Source organism: Myodes glareolus, chromosome 23 (assembly GCF_982192425.1).
Source record: "Myodes glareolus chromosome 23, mMyoGla1.1, whole genome shotgun sequence".
Lineage (NCBI taxonomy): Eukaryota > Metazoa > Chordata > Mammalia > Rodentia > Cricetidae > Myodes > Myodes glareolus.
In genome coordinates, this window is record NC_142048.1 from 63,131,186 (window position 1) to 63,149,517 (window position 18,332).

Consider the following 18,332-nt stretch of genomic DNA (forward strand, 5'->3'; position numbering starts at 1 on the left):
GCTGAGCAACAACAAATGAAAAAAACTGAATAGAAAATGTATATGATAATGCAATTAATTAGTATTTCCTAGGTACAAACTGTTCAACTAAACCTTAGACAAAAAACAAGACATTATTCATATGATACATGGCATCACTACTATAACCATTCTTTTGGATTTTAATGTATGTATGTAATTGATACCAAGAAACAGCAAATACCTAACAAAATATCATGGAGTTGATGTTTACAGCATCCAGTCCAACACAACTAAGAAATCCCTCTTAATACTATGATGCTCCAGCTTACTCTAGAGAGTTACACAGGCAGACTCTCTATCCTTTCTATGGGTGAGCATCTCATTTGCTCGTTTCACGACAGAAGTAAATAAACATTTACATCTTAGCATCAAAATCTCCAATAGTCCTGATTAACATACTACTTGTCTTTGGGGTATTTCCACGTCAGCCCTCCCTCAGTTAAATTTTACTTGGTGTGGCTTACTGTCTCCTAAGCATTGTTCAATCCTTTATATCACCAGTTCTATTCATCTACATTGTGACTTAGTAGTGGAGTACTACATAGTACATGAGTTGTCGTTTACGAGTTTCAAAAATTAACTCCAAATTGACGTTACACCTAAATGTCAAATGCTAAGTGCAGAACTTCTAGAAAATACTTGAAATTTGGCCTCTCTGACTTTGATGACCTGCCTAGTTTTGGGGAGGTTTCTCTAAGGCCCTGATGTATAGAGCAACAGCAGAGCTCTGTCTCTCATCTCAGGAATACGCTTGGGAGAGCTGGTAAAGATGTGGGGCCAGGGCCTTTGGAAAAGGGATGTTTCTGATCCTCAGAACCCAGGACTTTTCACAGAAGGGCAGAAACTGTGGTTATTAGTCCCAACACCACTCTGGACGTTGTTTATGATGTTCTTGAGTTACCCAATGTTCTTCTCATGAGACATTGTCTGATTGACCTCTTTTTGAACTTGTATACTTCCTTTGAAAATCGAACATATTGATTTACATTAGCAAGAGACTTGCTTTTGAATTTGGCATAAATCTCCAGCCAATCTGGGACAGGTCTGTCTTTAGATTAGAAGCCAGGGCTGGACCATGATGCTGAGTCCCTTCTGCTCACCTGGTCCCGTCACTCAGACCTCACCAGCCAATCAGAGCCTCCAGCATACCCACCAGTCAGATGGGAGGGTTCTTCCGGTAGCCCGACTTCCTATCCGGTTCAGCTCTCAAATGCCCTGTGACTCTCGTGTGGGCAGAGAGCGTGTCACTTTGGCAGCTGCACCATGGTGAGTGAGGGGTTCTCCACAGACGGGGGAGTGGCTGGTCTTGGCGAGCGAGGGGCCGCTGTCCCCAAACTAGGTGGAGCGGCCTGCTGAGTCTCGTGGCCAGTGTGGTGGGTCCTCCACTGGTTGGGTGGGAGCCAGCAGACAGAGTTTAGCGTCTTCCTGCTTCAGTAGTCCTAAACTTGGAACTCTGCTGGCAGCCTCTGACTCACTGCACTTCCCGGGCTGTGTCTGCACAGAGCAGAGCGTCGGAAGCCGCAGATGGTGGTGTCTTTCGTGCTTATTCGTTGCATGTGGAGAGATATCACCACATTCGCCAAACAAGGAGACTCCTGGTGTCTCCTGGGTCTTCAGAAGTTCTGCGCTTTTAACATTTAGGTTTGGGATCTTTCTGTAGTTAATTTCGTGTGGCTTGTAAACAGTTTCTCCTGTGTAGAGTAGAGCTCCACTACTAGATTAGATTAGATTAGAAGCCAGGGCTGGACCATGGTGCTGAGTCCCTTCTGCTCACCTGGTCCCGTCACTCAGACCTCACCAGCCAATCAGAGCCTCCAGCATACCCACCAGTCAGATGGGAGGGTTCTTCCGGTAGCCCGACTTCCTATCCGGTTCAGCTCTCAAATGCCCTGTGACTCTCGTGTGGGCAGAGAGCGTGTCACTTTGGCAGCTGCACCATGGTGAGTGAGTAGAAGAGTATAGTTGATAATAAAATTAATGGTATAAGGATTTACCGGTTCTTAGGAGACATTAAATCACACAAAGTAAAATTTAAGTGAGAGAGGGCTGCATCCCAAATATCCAGTGATGAGTAGTATGCACACCATGCCTGTTAGAGATTAGTATCATGAGATGCAAATGATTGTTCACCAGGATTAATCAGTCATTAAGGTACATTCCTGTAACAAATGAGACAACCATGATTTACAGCCAGCCAGAAGACCCACTTCCCCATCAAAGGCCTCTGACCTGCTGCTTGGGGGCCATTATGAGGTCACAACCTTGTGTGCCAGGAGAGTATAATTCTAGAATAGCTGCATTTTTCAGCTCTTAGGAAAGCAGTTGTAACTCAGTGTCCCCTGTGCTGATTGAGGTGGACTTGAATCCTGTCTGTAGCCCCACAGGGGCTATTCTGTTGACTAACCATCATAAATTTTTGGATTACAAGTATGCTGACCACAGAGCTCTAAAATTACCAGTTTTAGTCCTACAGTGGGACTGTACATTGCAGTAACAAAGAATTTGCATGTGGAGCATGGCTTCTCCCTTCAGACCAGAAAAGTAGGAAGGGTGTACTGTATATGCTTGTGGAGGTAAACACACTGGACAATAGCTACGTCTTAGAATGAAGTTTAAGGCCGTGAGCTGCAGGGGTATTCATTACAAAGAAGGACCTGATAGGGCACAGTGTATGACTTTCTGTGTAATTTCCCACTATACATTAATTCCTTCCATGTGAATGAAAACAGGCACCAGTAGGTGTACAGTTTAGGGATGAGAGCTTGAACTACTAAGTATTCAGTTTCCAATTAGTGAACTCTTCCATGCAGATATGTTCAGTCCTGGTTGACACAGTAAAGTCAGCTCAAATGTTTGAGACACAGGTCACTGACTGTAACTCTATGTGTCACCTTACAGCACTCAACAGCTAACATTTTTCATGGGACAAAGTCATGCATTCTCTTATTATTGGCATTCTCCCTACCAGGGAAATTGCCTACTCTGTTTCAAAGTCAGTATAACTGAGTGTTCAATTATCATTTTAAGAAGTCGATTATTGGTTATCATTTTTTAAGATTTCATTTCCTTCAATGGCATGATTGCTATAATCTCTTTGTTTCTATTTTCCAGTGCATCCCAGGTTTTGAATTTTATTTCATTTTTTAAGTGCTGTTTATTTGTTCATCTATTTATTTATATCAGTTTAGAGCAGTGATTCTTAACTTGGTGGGCCATGACTCCTTTTGGGAGGATCAAATGAACCTAAACTAGGACTTGTCTAAGACCACCAGAAAGTATGGATATTTACATTATAATTCATAACAGCAAAAATATAGTTATGAAGTAGCAATAAAAATAATTTTATAGGTGGAGAGATCACTACATCATGAGTAACTATATTAAAGAGTCACAGTACTAGAAAGACTGAGAACAGCTGGTTTAGATTAATGTCTCCTGTAGCTCAGGCTTGTGTCATACTATGTAATTGAGAATTGCTATGAATATCTAATCCTGCCTCTGCTACCCAGTGCTGGAAAGACAGTCCTACAACTACTACCAGGCTGGACCTTTACTGGTCAGTGTGATTGAGAAATAGATCAGTGAATGAGTATCCTCCAAATTTCTGTAGATTTTATTGTGAATTTACAAATGAAGTGGGGCCTGTGTAAGAATTGAGATCACTGACCAACTGTAAACCCAGTGTAGTCACAACAGAAAAAGGATGGGCAAGAAGGAGGGTTAAAAGCTTTCCTGCTGTAACAGTAGTTGACATTATCTGTGAGTAGTGAGGTGATCAATTTTAGATGTTCCATAAATGTCCTGTCTGACCATTTCGTGAGTCCACAGATCATACACAGGAACCAGTGCCTTGGAGGAGGAACAGGAAGTGCTCTGGGAGAATGGAAGATTTTATTAAACTACAAATTTCCCAGATTAGGGTCTTGTCTAACCATAGTGTGGAAGGACAAACCTGGAGGATGATTGCTTTCTGAGACATTTGATCTCCGCTCATCCAGTAGGGTAACCGATAATGTGTTGAAGCCCAGCTAGGTGGTCCTAGAGGGACTCTGGTTGGCAATCAGGAGCACCAGAGGTAGTTTACAAGTTCTTTCCAGGATTCTCTTGTTTTGCTGTACAGAGCTATAAGGAGAACCACAAACTATGCCATGGTGAATATAGGAGCTATTGTCCTCACACCAGGAAGAGCAGGTTGACTGAGCTGTCAGAGCTGCTTAGACAGGGATGAACCATGAGTCAGACAGGTTCTATTGTTCTTCGAGGTGACCTGGGTAGTGGCCCTTGGCCACTGAGCTTTGTTGAGTATGGGGGAGGCTCTGCCATCCTGGCATGGGAGACTATGAGCTTGTAATATTGTTGCCTCACACTATGTAATTGAGAATTGCTTTGAAAACCTAATTCTGCCTCTGCTGCCCAGTGCTGGGTAGGTAGTTCTTCAGCTTCTTCAGGACTGGGCCTTGACTGGTCAGTTGGAAGGAAAAAATAAACCAGCTAATGAGTGACCTCCAGTCTCTCTGACTTTCAGTGTATGATTATAGATGAAGAGGGTGAGTGCATAGGTCAAGCTTGAAGCTGGTAGATTCATAGTGCAGAAAGGGAGAGACAGGACAGTGATTGAGAACTTTCCTACTTCAATAGTAGTTGAGATTAGCAATATGGAACTAGTTAATCAATTTTAGATACTCCATAAATGTTCCGATGGTCATTTCTTGATGTCCACAGACCAGGCAGTCAAGAATCTGAATAAAGAACTGAACTTATCATGAATCCAAATTGCTATAGTTACAGTAGTTCAACCAAAATAGATCTGATTAAAATGTGGCCCTGCCTAACAGGACTGTTATTTTACTGGTTTTAAATATATACCCTGAGATAAAAGGTTTGAGAAATCTTTGATGTGCTCTAGTATAAATCCTTTGTTCCTGAAGCACATTGCCATAAATCCTGTTTCAACTTTTCAAAATAGTTTTTTGAGATTATAACTATATCATATCCCCATTCTCTTTCTTGTCCTCAAGCCTTACTGTAACCCCTTATTATCTTCTAATTCATGGCTTGTTTTTCTTTAACAACAGTTGTGAATGTGACCTGTGTTTGGCTACAGGATTTCCCAGGTATGAGGCAATGGGTTGGCTACACTGCACATTGAGTTTGTAATGGAATGTACACACAAAGGACCCTGTGTTTGGATGAGGAACAGGATATGCTCTTGGAAAGTGGAGCAATGTCTACTAAAATAATAACTTTCTAGACTAGGGCTCTATCTTCTGGGCTGGAAAGGCAGAACAGGAAGTACTGTGCTGGCTGAGTCATTAGATCTCTGACCACCCAGTAGGGGAGCTGATAATATTCTTAGGCCCAACAGGGTGGCCTTAGCCAATGAGTGACTCTGCAAAGTCTTAGCAATCAGCAATAATAGTGGCAGGTGGCTTGCAGGTCTTTTCCCAGGATTCTTCTCTACTTTTGTTGTAATGAGTTGTTAGGAAGACCACAAGCTATGCCATAGTGAGTGTAGGGTGTTCAGAGGTCTGTTGAGCTGTCATTTCTGCTGGGATTTGGATGGACCATGAGCCAGGCTGTGGTTCTGTGGTCTATGTAATGACCTGGGCAGTGGTTCTTGTCCTCTGAGCCTCCCTATGTATGGATTTCCTGGAGAAGAGGGAGACTCTGCAGCCCTAGCATGGTAGGATATTATGCTTGTAATATCACTGTCCAGCGTATAAAGAGTCATGCTTTTGGTGTGCAGTGGGAAGACAGATTTGAAAACTGCTAATCTGGTTTCTAGAAGTTCTAAATATTGCAGTCTACTTTCAAGTTGTCTTATAAATGTTTCAGATAGTTTAAAAGCTGGTAGTACTACAGTGATGTTGACTTAGCAATGCATGATTAAAGTGTTTTTAACTTTCTGCTACCACCAACTGCAATGGTGTGATCCATTGATGTTTAGTTCCAGGGGATAAAGGCAGTTTCTGAGCTGCAGAAGTTTCTTAGGTGTGCATGGTGTTGGGCAGGTAGATAGAGTAGAATCTATATCTTGTGCTATGATCCATGTGACCATAAGCAGAAATTATTCTATAATGTTTTGGAATTGGGCATCAGTTGGGCTGGGTTTACCTGAAAACACAAGGAGGTCTAAGGGGCTGCAGAACCATAGCAGTAGATCATTTCTTTTTGCAGAGAGGGCTCTAGAATGGGGCCTTTCTGGAAGAAATAACAGTAGCTGGAGGGTTAGAAACAACAGGTTCAGGGTCACTTTGAGGTAATTTTGTGAAAATTGTGAAGTCTTTTTTTATTTAATTTCTATACACATAGAATCATAGGTATCTGTATAATATTGGTCAAGATCACACATTTCCTGACTAAGTTTCTTTTGACCTTTTGATTAATAGCTGACTATATTTTCCTGCCTTTGTTCTCGGCTTTTTCGCTCCATTCTCTTTATTCTTTACCAAATATCATACACATTCTTGATTGATCAGCTTTGTGGTTATTTTTATTCCCTGAGACAGAGTCTCTCTGTGACTTTGGAACCTGTCCTGGAACTTGCTCTGTAGACCAGGCTGGCTTTACACTCACAGAGATACTCCTGTCTTTGCCTCCTGAGTGCTGGGATTAAAGGTGTGTGCCACCACCACCCAGAAAGAAGTCATTATGTTTGTGTACTATTTTTTCATAATCCTATTGATTACTCTGTGTGCTTTTAATATGAATGTAGCTTTGTAAGCAGCTTTCCTGTTATAAATTGTTGGGAATTGTCATTGTACTGTTTCATTTCTGGTGCAAATTTACCATATACATCATTTTAATTTTGATGCATCATGTTTCCAAGGTTCATTTATTTACTTCTTTATTTAGGTTTTATTGCTCTTGTTAATCTGTGAGAGACTTTTGGTTTATTGGATAAAAAGTATTATGGATGCTGGCAGGTGGCTCAGAACATATTCATTTTTGGAGTGACCTGAGTTCAGATACCTACACTCAAATTGTGAGGCTCTTAACGCTACCATTTCAGATCCAGGGCATCTGAACCCCTCTTTTTTGTGTTACTTGTATACATATGGAAGTCTCACTCTTGCACAAACATATGCAAAAAATAGCAATCAACTTGTTTTCAAAAGTGCTTGTGACTTATAAAGCAATTAGAGTAAAACAAGTTGCTTTAGGTGTGCACTGATTCTTTAAAAATCTGTTATCTTGCATTTTGCTTTAAAATGTTTTCCTTTCCTCACTCTGATTGCAGACTTACAGGCAATCATCAATCAGGGGGAGCAAAGTGGTGTCTAAGTGATCCTAACAGACATACTTTTCTTTATTTTAAGATAATGATTTTTTTTAATAGTCAAAACTATTTTCCATGAAGTTAAAGCATGAGACGGTTTCAAGTGAATCTCTCCAATTTTGGTAGAATAGCCCTCCTTACCCAAGTCATTTTCTATTATTGGTAAAGGATAAAGAACTGAAATATATAGGATGAGTGCTGGTCAGTGATTTCTGAGAGCTTGATTTTGGTTATGATCTTATAGTTTTTATTTAAAGAAGCATAATAGGCCTTTGTCAGTGTTACCCATCTATGTTGTTGATTTTATTCATTGTTATCTAAGTATATTGTTTATTTTCTGGAAAATAATGGTCTCACCAATTTTGTATTCAGATTTCTCACGTTATGAGTTCCTTGAGTTTTTGTTGGTTTGTGAAGTTTCTGTGGAGAGACAGTTTTAATTTTCTCTTCTTTATCTTAGATGTTTGCCTCTTTCCATTTCCTGGCATATCTATCTTCATTTGTTTTTCACTGCTTAAGTGATTGGTATTATTAGTACATTGCCTTTGGATCTTTAAAACCTTCTTGTATATTATTGTCTTTTTCTTCTAATTAGCCTCAGCTATCAGCATGACATAGCTTAGAGTAATCTGAGAACAATACCAATTGAGAGTTTGCCTAGATCAGAATACCTGATTAAGGTATCTGAGAGAGAGTATTGATTTTGATTGATATAGGAAGGCTCTTTCACTGAGTTGGCAATATCTCTGAACATGCAACCTTGGGATAGATAGGAGAGCCAGTTGGGTACAAGTCAGTGACAAAGCCAGAAAACAATGGTTCCAAATATTTTGCCTTTAGTTAATAGCTTGAGTATCTGTCCGAGGAATTGTAAAATAGGGTTAACAATCAAATAAGCATGTTCATTACCTGAGTTGCTTTTGATTGCATAATTTAATAACAGCAACAGAGAAGAAAGTTGGAACAAAAATGGGACTCAAAGGGGATTTTGTTGCTGCAAAGGACATGGGATTGTTGACTCTCAAAATCTATAGAAAGCTGGACAAAGAACTTAATTGGCTGTTCTTTCAGTACCTCGAAGATGGGAATGTTCATATTACTTATGGACAATGGAGATCAAGGTCATAGGATTTTAGAGGGCAGTAACCATGGAGTTGGCCTGACCTAACTGCCTTGAGAGACCCCTGTCATAGGTATTTCAGGTTAAAGTCCATGGTTCCTGGGTCACAATATACCCCCCCCAGTTCCTGACAGACTGTTGCATTCCCTCAGGCAGTGAGGCATTCAGGCTGATTTGTGCATCTCTTTATGATCCCTTAATAGTCAAGGAATCATGAAAGCTTAACAGGACAATTGAACTTAGATATTAATCTTGTATATGCTGTAAGCTTGCAAACTTCAATATATCCTGGTATAGACAGAGGGTGCTTGGTCATTTTCCCACTGCCCAGACTTGTAATAATTATACAGAAATTGTATTAATTATAAGACTGCATATCCAATTGCTTAGGCTTCTTATTTAGTAACTTTTACATCTTAAATTAACCCCTTTTTATTAATCTGTGTATCGCCACATGGCTGTTGTCTAACAGTAAGTTTCTGTCCAGCATCTGTCTCCTTCAGTGGCTACATGGCATCTCCCTGACTCTACCTTCTTTTTTCCTCTCTCTCTGCTTGGAATTCCCACCCTGTTCTATTCTGTGCTGCCGTAGGCACAAAGCAGTTTATTTATTAACCAATGGGAATAAAACATATTCATAGCATACAGAGGGGAATCACACAACACCTCCCCTTTTTTGTTGAAATAAAAAGGCTTTAACTTTGATATAGCAAGATTACATATAATAAAACAATTATCAAGCAAGAATTATTGTTACAATATTTAGTCAATTTAATTTGGCAAATAAAGAAAATACTCCATCATCTATTCTATCTTTGTGAGTCTAAAGTTTTATATCTAATCTATCTTTTATAATTATAAAACTGTCTTTCTTCAACTCCAGCAAAACTCCAGAAGGGGATATATTTTACCTAAGTAATTATAAGCACTTCCAAAACTCTTTTATTGACAAAGGCATCTTGCTCTCTGGACAGTCACCCAACATTCTTCTGTAACATTTGGGCATCCATCTCCAGTTTACAGGCCCATAGTGTGTCAGACTTTTCCATGAAGCAGAAAAATTTAAAGACAGTTCCACCTATATTGGCAGTTTCTCAGACACCTTTTTTCTGTGTCCTGAAGAATGTCTAGCAGACTTTTTCATGAAACAGGTACTGTCTCACCTTCTTTAGGCAACTTTAGCAGTCATTTTTTGTAGGTCCTGCATGTCCAGTTTATACATACCATCAAGCATACCATCAAGCAATCCAGGCAAGAGCAGTTTCTTGCCCAAATGGCTAGCCTTGTTACATTGAAGGCAAATTCCATAATTAGTTCCTTCAATGCCCAACAACCTCTCTGAAATAATTAGTGCTACCAGAAGGATACATGTCTCACTGTCATGAAAAGGCCTAAGTTTTTTAAAACATTTAAAATGGCATACTCTGTATGTCTTTGAAAGATTTGAAGAATATCTATCCATATGAAATATATCTCTGTACATCTAGAAAGCCTAACATGACTACAAGTTTAACTATTATAAATGACTATCTGTTAATTTGTATTTAAGTATACATTGCATCTTTAAATGAACTGAACAAATATAATACCTTACACATGAGCAGAGATTCATTTAACAAAATTGACCTTAAATTTGTGTCAATAGACCACACACAGCAGTACCTCCCAAAAGAGTCAGAGATATTTGTGCCATTACAAACCAGGAAGCCCTTCCCTAAAGAACCTGTGCATCCCTTGTTACCAATGCTGAGTCAGGAAGACTTCTCTTATAGGAGCTGTGGCACCTTTGCTTGCTGCCAGCTAACAAAGTCCATCTAGAAAAATATGGCTACCAAGAAGTCTTGCTTAACTCTATTCTTTCATGTCTAGATTTTAAAAAACTCTTTCAGGTTTTATGTTGATGTAGTTGCCTTATTTTGACACCATTTTGTTGGCAAACTGTTCATTTGTTTCCTGGCTACCCAGAAATAATTATACAGAAACTATATTTATTACAATATTGCTTGGTCAATAGCTTTGGCTTCTTACTAAGTAACACTTACATCTTAAATTAACCCATTTCTATTAATCTGTGTATTGCCAATGGTTGTGGCCTACCAGTAAGGTTCCATCCAGTGTCTGTCTCCTTTGGCAGCTACATGGTGTCTCCCTGACTCTCCTTTCTTTTCACCTCTATCATTGCTTGGGATTCCCACCTTGCTCTAATATGTGCTGCCATAATCCCAAAGCAGTTTTATTTTTTGTATTAACCAATGTGAATAAAACATATTCACAGCTTACAGAGGGAAATCCCAAATCATCCTGGAAGCTACAACTGTATCAATCCTAGAAATTGCCATTATCTTCTATTTTTGATAAATAAAAAGTCTGAGTGTCCTCAATAAAACAGTCACAGCCTTGTCTTGCTGTGGCCTTTCTAGCCCAATCTGGCTTCATTCCTTGTGGTCCCATCAGGTGATCTTAGCTTGGTACATAAGCACAGATGTTTAGAAGACTTCATGAAAAATTTATCTAGAGATCATTTGTGTGATATTTTTGTCCTAATCTTTCTTATTCTCTCTATGTCCTGAGAAAGTGCATAGACAGAATTACAAAGGAATAAACTGATTTCCTGTTCAAAATACTGCTTCTACTGAATGGTTATTACTGATGACTCATTCAGGTCTACAGTGAAAAAAAACAAGAAGAAAGAGATGACAAGTGTAGCTGCAAGTTTCTCTCCCATCTGTCAGCTCCCAAATAACCATTCAGAGGCTTATATTAAATATAAATATTTGGCAAATGACTCAGACTGTTACTGGGTAGCTCTTACATTTAAATTAACCCATATTTTGTATATATTTACTTTGTTATATGATTCATGACTTGTTACCTCACATCTTGTTCTTCTTGTGGCTCTTGGAGTCTCCTTGACTTCACCTTCTTTCTCTCTGTATCTGTTTGGATTTTCCAGCTAGCTATATTCTGCCCTGTCATAGGCCAAACAGCTTTATTCATCAATCAATAAAAGCAACATATATACACAGCATTCAGAAGGACATTCCTCATTAGAAAAGTCTGTTTTGTTAATAAAAAGAGTACTAGGTAGTTTCATATGGCAGTCTAGTGGTGAGAAAAGTACAGAGATCATCAAGGGTTTTAGCACCATTAAAGGGAAGAGCCTGGCTGTGCATTTGAAGCCTAGGAACATGCTTCAAGTGTAAGACTGCATCTAACCAAGCCCTATGTGAATTTCTCGTGACTGGCATAGCTTTTGGTCCAGCAGAGAGTCTTCACTGCCATGGACCAGCTCAGGGGAGCCACCCAGACCATGGGAAAAGCAGGGTCTTGGTACACAGGAAGGCACAAGTTTGACGAATGACAGACAGACACAACACACAAGAGAGTGCTTGGAATCTGCTGCGATTTTACTGAATTCATGTTTTCACTATATAGTATTCAAACAAAGAACAAATCAGAAGGTCATGTATCATCAGTTGGCACAGTATGAAAGCCTTTTTTAGTCTCATCAGCGATATTTAAGAAAAACATATTATGAGGAACAGGTGTTAGACATAAAACATCCTTAGAAGAGAAAATCTTGTCCTTGGGAATGTAAACCTCAGACAAGTGGTTTCATCTTATGAATAGAAAGTTTCTATCTTATTATCACTATCATGGCCCTTCCTCTTTCTAACCCTTTCTTTATCTAGTGACCAAATATGCCTAATCAGTTCTCTGCACCTGTTGCACCTTTTTAGTACCTTCTTATGCAGCAGACACCATGGGGGTTGGGATCTAGCAAGCCTATCCATAAAGTTCAAAGTATAATATAATACACTTTGTTCATCAACATTAACCCATCAATTCCCTTGCTCATCAGGTATGAGCAAGGTTCTGCTGTAGTCTTATACATTCCCATACCGTGCTTTCCTATTCCAGAGCTGTTCCTGAAGAGATAATCCTTGTCTTGTAGATGTATAGAATATCATTATTATAAAAGAGATTGTGCAAAGCCCATATGTCTCATAGCCACCTAATCGAGAAACCCGTCTATGCCTCAGCAGTGGCTAATACTGGGCTGTCTGCCATTGACCTCCAGGAAGTCTAGTTTCATGGGACACATAGCTCCTGTCCGGCATAATGACATATGTCATGTCACACAGATGACACTGGAGTTGATGTGGCACTTCACCTCAGTTTTCCTACCTTTTTTTTTGGCTGATGTGGCCTGCTCTTGGGCAGAGGCTATGCATCTGATATATAGGTGGGTACATGGTTTTGTTGGTAGCAGCTATAGGGTTGCTGGAGGATTGTGTCTGTGTGAATGTAGGGAGTGTGGAAATTTCATGGGCTAGTGGTTTGCCTATCTGTTCTTCTGACTGGTGTGACATACACATGGGTCTGCCTAAGTTGGGAGCTGTAACACAGTCATATTCCTACTTTTATGAATGGGAATATGTCCTGTGCCATTATATGTTGTAAGTATTTAATTTTTTTTATTTTACAACATGTGACATTCAAGAGATTGTCTTAAGTATCAGAAAAGACTAAGGACATTTGCTATGTTTGGGTTGCTATAGATTATAAGGATCATTGTACTTAGACTAAATGCATTTTTATTTTTGTTTTTATTGCAAAGCCCATTTGGGGAAATAAATGTGGCTGAACTTCATTTTTTAATGTCTAGAATTTCTTTCCAAGCTCTCTAAGATTTTAAGTGGATTTTAGTTGGTCACATGGGCACCAGTTTGTTGTGGGCAACTGCTTGTTAGCTCCCAGCTGCTCAGCCCAAAAATAATCACAGAAATTGTATTAATTAAATCACTGCTTAACCCATTAGCTTTAGCTTCTTATTGGCTAACTCTTAAATGTAAATTCAATCAATTTCTATTAATCTGTGTATTGCCATGTGGCTGTGGCTTACCAGGTAAAGTTCTCAGCATTTTTCTCCAGTGGGGCTACATGACTTCTCTGTGACTCTGCCTTCTTCCTCCCAATCCTAAAATTCAGTTTAATTTTCCCTACCTACCTAAGTTCTGTCCTATAATTCTGGTATAGGCCCAAAGCAGTTTGTTTATTAACCAATGATAATCACAACATACAGAAGGGAATCCCACAATATGAGTTTTTATAGCCTCAACCCACAATCCTGTTCTCTGTGCCTACTGTGTTGTGGTTGAAACTAATCAGTCAGTTTTCTTGTTTTACTGTCATAACTTCCCCACCATCATAAACTCTATCACTAATTCACTTAATATTTAGTAGAATTAACTGCTATTTGTTTCTAAACTGGTTTGGTAGCCTACTGTTTATATTTTTGTTTGTTTATTTTTGAAGACAAGGTTTGTCTGTGTAGCCCTTGCTGTCTTGAAAGTTGCTCTATATACAAGGCTGATTCAAAATCAGAGAACCTCTGACTCTGACTCCCAAGTGCTGGGATTAAAGGTGGGCCAGCATTTTTGGCTTTTTTTGTTTTTATTTTTTTTTTGATGGTTTTGTTCCTATCAAGCATATGCTGTTATACTGAACTTCATCCATATCTTGAATTTTAAAATTTGGCAAAGCGTATCATTATGTTTCCCAGGATGGCATGCATTTATGACATCAATACTGCCTGTGCCTTATAAGTCATTGGATTGCAGGTACATAACCTTCCTGCCTGTTTTGTTTGTTTTGAATTTTTATTTTAAAAAGAGTATTTTACCTGTATGCATGGATATGTATGATGTGAGTACTTGATCCTTACATTGATCAAAATATGGTACTAGAAACCTTGAACTTGGAATAATGGATAGTTATAATCCCTCAGGTAAGTCCTTGAGCCCACCTGTATGCAAGACCAGGAGGACTCTTTACTGTTGACACATCTTTCCTGCTTTGTGTTGATTATTTGTAATCAGCATATTAATTTCTATTGTTTTTATTTGTCAATTTGTAACTTTTAAACACACAGTGCCTTTTAGTAAAATCTTATTTATGTTGCAGTTTAAATTTGGGCACTTCAGGTTTCCGGTAGATAAATAAAGAGTTGAAGGGGGATGCATAACTCTTTCTAGAAACATCAGCAAAAACCTATGAGCTATTTCTCATAACTTTTATGTTTGCTTGATTTATTTTTTTCATGAAAAATGGGTATTTAACATGTATTTCTGGCAGCCCTAGAAGTGATTGCATGGACTAGGCTGATATGCAACTCAGAGACAGATATACATACCTCTGCCTTCTGAGTGCAAGGATTAGAGTCATGATTCAATGCATCTAGCTTTTTCATCTTATTTTTCTTTTTGTAGTTAGGAATTAATCATTCATACAATTTCTCTTATCTGTACTCTGTACTGTTGACCTGTTTATGTATCTTTCATTGTTGGTTAGTAGGCATTTCTCTTGCAAGGTGATATCCCATTCCAAGGGTTCAGAAATGACAGAGGTGAACCTCCTATTCAGTTTGCTTCTAAAGTGACTTGGTGATTGAATTATGATGTCTATGTCATGGAATAAGTATGGGAAGCACCAGAAATATATGACTATACTGTCAAAGAAGTATACATTTACAATGCTGTCAAAATCATACTTTCGGTTGTACACATGTATGGGATATTTTAGAATGCAGTGACCTATGATGACGTGCATATTGACTTCACTTGGGAGGAATGGACTTTGCTGGATCCTTCCCAGAAGAGTCTTTACAAAGATGTGATGGTAGAGACATACAGAAACCTCACTACTATAGGTAAGACTGAATTATCTTTCATGTTTCAAATAAGGGGACAATTATTCATTGGTTAATGATGCTCTTTTGTTATATGATTCTCTTTTGTAATATGAGAAAGAAGAATGGGGTAAATAAATCAGGCATGATTGTAAGGTTTGCTTCAAATGGTAACTAAGTTTTTTACAATTTTTAATATGTAACATACACTTTTCTGGCACTATATTTTAGGATACAGTTGGGAAGACCATAATATTGAAGAACATTGTCAAAGTTCTAGAAGACATGAAAGGTAATTTTCTTGTGTAAGCTGAAACAAATGCACCTCTGAAGAATTTGTAATGTGTGCTATATGTTTTAAACCCAAGCAACAGTGTAAATATTAAAGTGTATTGATGATTAAATTCTCACAAAATTATACCTTAATTTCAGATAGGTGAAATGCATTTCAAGTAATTCTTTTAAGAAAAAGTCAAGGAAACAATGTCTTAATCTATATTGCCATTTGAATCATAATACAATGAGAGCTACACTGTAAAATTGAAAAATTGTCAATGCATTTATTTCATATTATTCATATTATAAAAGATATACATGTTGAAAAGGTGATAAATTTATCTCTAAAACTCTCTATTACAGTAATAGTCCATAGAAATGATAGTTTAACCCATATGCTTGTGACTGTGTTAAGTTTAGTGAGGGGACAGTTAGAGTCACAAATCAAGGGGCAGCTGTTGTGGAGAGGCGTTAATCCAGATACCATAATCTATGAGAACAGAAAGCCAAACTGTGTGAAGTCAATGTGGAAACCTTATGTTTGTTATTCTTCCTTTACTAAGTATATCATATGTTACTCTGGATACAAGCCACATGAACATGGGGATGTGAAAAGATCTAACATACCTCTCTCTCAGAACAAATTGCAGATATGTAGCAGTTTCCATGTTGAATATACTTGTTGAATTTGATGTACAAGTATACAAGTAATTGGTTTTCTAGTCTCATTGTTAATATGTCAACAAGCTTACATTTCAGAAAAGCACCATGAGTACTAGGACTGTGTAAATACTTCTGTTTGTCCTAGTTCACTTAGCAAATATAGTATCACTCACAGTATAGGAAACTTTACAAATGCAATTAGAGTGATGTATTTGAAGAGAACTGGTTTTTTTCAGTTCTCTTCAAATACACAAAAATTCTCATACAGAAAAAAAGATTCTGTAAATGTGAACCATGTAATAAAGGATGTTATCAGTTATCTTCAAAGATAAAAAGCAAGCCTTAATGAAGAGGAAAATGATGATTGTAAACCTTTTGATAAAAACTTAACATAAGTTTCTTCTTTAAAATAGGACTAAACTGTAAAATTTATTTATATAGATAAAAATACTCAACAATGTATTAAATGTAGCAATGCTTTCACATGTACCATTATCATCATATTCATAAAAATCATCAAACTAAAGAGAAAACTTCTGTATATACTCAATGTGTTAAAAACCTTTGCATATTATAGTCATCTTCACAGGCATGAAAAAACACATACTCAATTGAAACCCTATGAAGGAAATGAATGTGATAAAGTCTTTGCACATCACAGTAATCTTCAAATGCATAAAAGAACATACACTGGAGAGAAACCCTATGAATGTTATCAGTGTGGTAAAACCTTTGCAAATCACAGTAATCTTCAAAGGCATAAAAGAACACATACTGGAGAGAAACCCTATGAATGTAATCAGTGTGGTAAAGCCTTTGCACGACACAGTCATCTTCAAAATCATGAAAGAACCCATACTCGATTGAAACCCTATCAAGGAAATGAATGTGGTAAAGCCTTTTCACATCACAGTCATCGTCAAATGCATAAAAGGACATACACTGGAGAGAAACCCTATGAATGTAATCAGTGTGGTAAAACCTTTGCAAAACACCATAATCTTCAAAGGCATAAAAGAACACATACTGGAGAGAAACCCTATGAATGTCATCAGTGTGGTAAAGCCTTTGCACGACACAGTCATCTTCAAAATCATGAAAGAACCCATACTGGAGAGAAACCCAATGAATGTAATCAGTGTGATAAAGCCTTTGCATATCCCAGTAGTCTCCGAATGCATAAAAGAACACATACTGGAGAGAAACCCTATAAATGTAATCAGTGTGGTAAAGCCTTTGTACAACACAGTCATCTTAAATGTCATGAAAGAACCCATACTGGAGAGAAACCCTATGAATGTCATCAATGTGGTAAAGCCTTTGTAAAGCACAGTGTTCTTAAACGTCATGAAAGAACCCATACTGGAGAGAAACCCTATGAATGTAATCAGTGTGATAAAGCCTTTGCATGTCCCAGTAGTCTCCGAATGCATAAAAGAACCCATACTGGAGAGAAACCCTATGAATGTAATCAGTGTGGTAAAGCCTTTGTATGTCACAGTCATCTACAAAGTCATAAAAGAATCCATACTGGAGAGAAACCCTATGAATGTCATCAGTGTGGTAAAGCCTTTGTACAGCACAGTCATCTTAAATGTCATGAAAGAACCCATACTGGAGAGAAACCCTATGAATGTCATCAGTGTGGTAAAGCCTTTGCAAAACACATTCATCTTCAAAATCATGAAAGAACCCATACTGGAGAGAAACCCTAGTCTAGTAGTCTAATTTAGTAGACATTCCTCCACTTTCCAAGAGCGTATCCTGTTCCTCATCCAAAGCACAGGGTCCTTTGTGTGAACATTGCATTACAAACTCAATGTGTATTTTTTCTAAATATTTTTCTAAATATTTATCTTAAATATTGTTCACATTCTTGATTGTTATAGCTTTGTTGTTTTTTTTGAGTTTTGGGTTTCTCTGGCTTTGAACGCACAATGATCTACCTGTGTCTGCCTCCCAAGTGCTGGGATTAAAGATGTGTACCACCACTTTCCAGCAAGAAGTCATATTATGTCAATATGTGTACTATTTTTTCTTATTCTCATTGATCACTCCGAGTATTTCCACTATGAATATAGCTTTGTAATCAGCTTTTATGTTATAAATTGTTGGACATTGTCATTGAATTGTATTCATTTTATGCTGCAAATTTACTATACACAGCACCTTAGTTTTGAGGCATCATGTTCCCAAGAATTAATTATTTGCTTCTTTATTTACTTAGGTTCTATTTTTCTTGTTCCTGTTAATCTGTGAAAGACTTTTGATTTATTGTCTAA

General features: G+C 38.0%; 1 protein-coding gene across 1 annotated transcript; it reads left to right on the forward strand.

Moving 5' to 3' along the window:
• Positions 1 to 1,770: 1,770 nt before the first annotated feature.
• Positions 1,771 to 17,765, forward strand: LOC125414255 (uncharacterized). The gene is made up of 6 exons (XM_087900962.1): positions 1,771 to 1,961; positions 5,126 to 5,135; positions 15,006 to 15,132; positions 15,343 to 15,403; positions 17,060 to 17,382; positions 17,452 to 17,765. Exons 1-6 carry the CDS (start codon positions 1,771 to 1,773, stop codon positions 17,763 to 17,765), a joined length of 1,026 nt encoding a protein of 341 aa, XP_087757088.1.
• The last annotated feature ends 567 nt before the right edge of the window (positions 17,766 to 18,332 follow it).

What these genes read in the sequence shown, in the direction of transcription:
- LOC125414255 (XM_087900962.1), top strand. Translation starts at nt 1,771, where the DNA reads ATGGTGCTGAGTCCCTTCTGCTCACCTGGTCCCGTCACTCAGACCTCA. An exon ending in CAGAAACCTCACTACTATAG is followed by an intron (nt 15,133 to 15,342) that starts GTAAGACTGAAT and finishes ACTATATTTTAG; the next exon opens with GATACAGTTGGGAAGACCAT. An exon ending in AGTTCTAGAAGACATGAAAG is followed by an intron (nt 15,404 to 17,059) that starts GTAATTTTCTTG and finishes TAATCTTCAAAG; the next exon opens with GCATAAAAGAACACATACTG.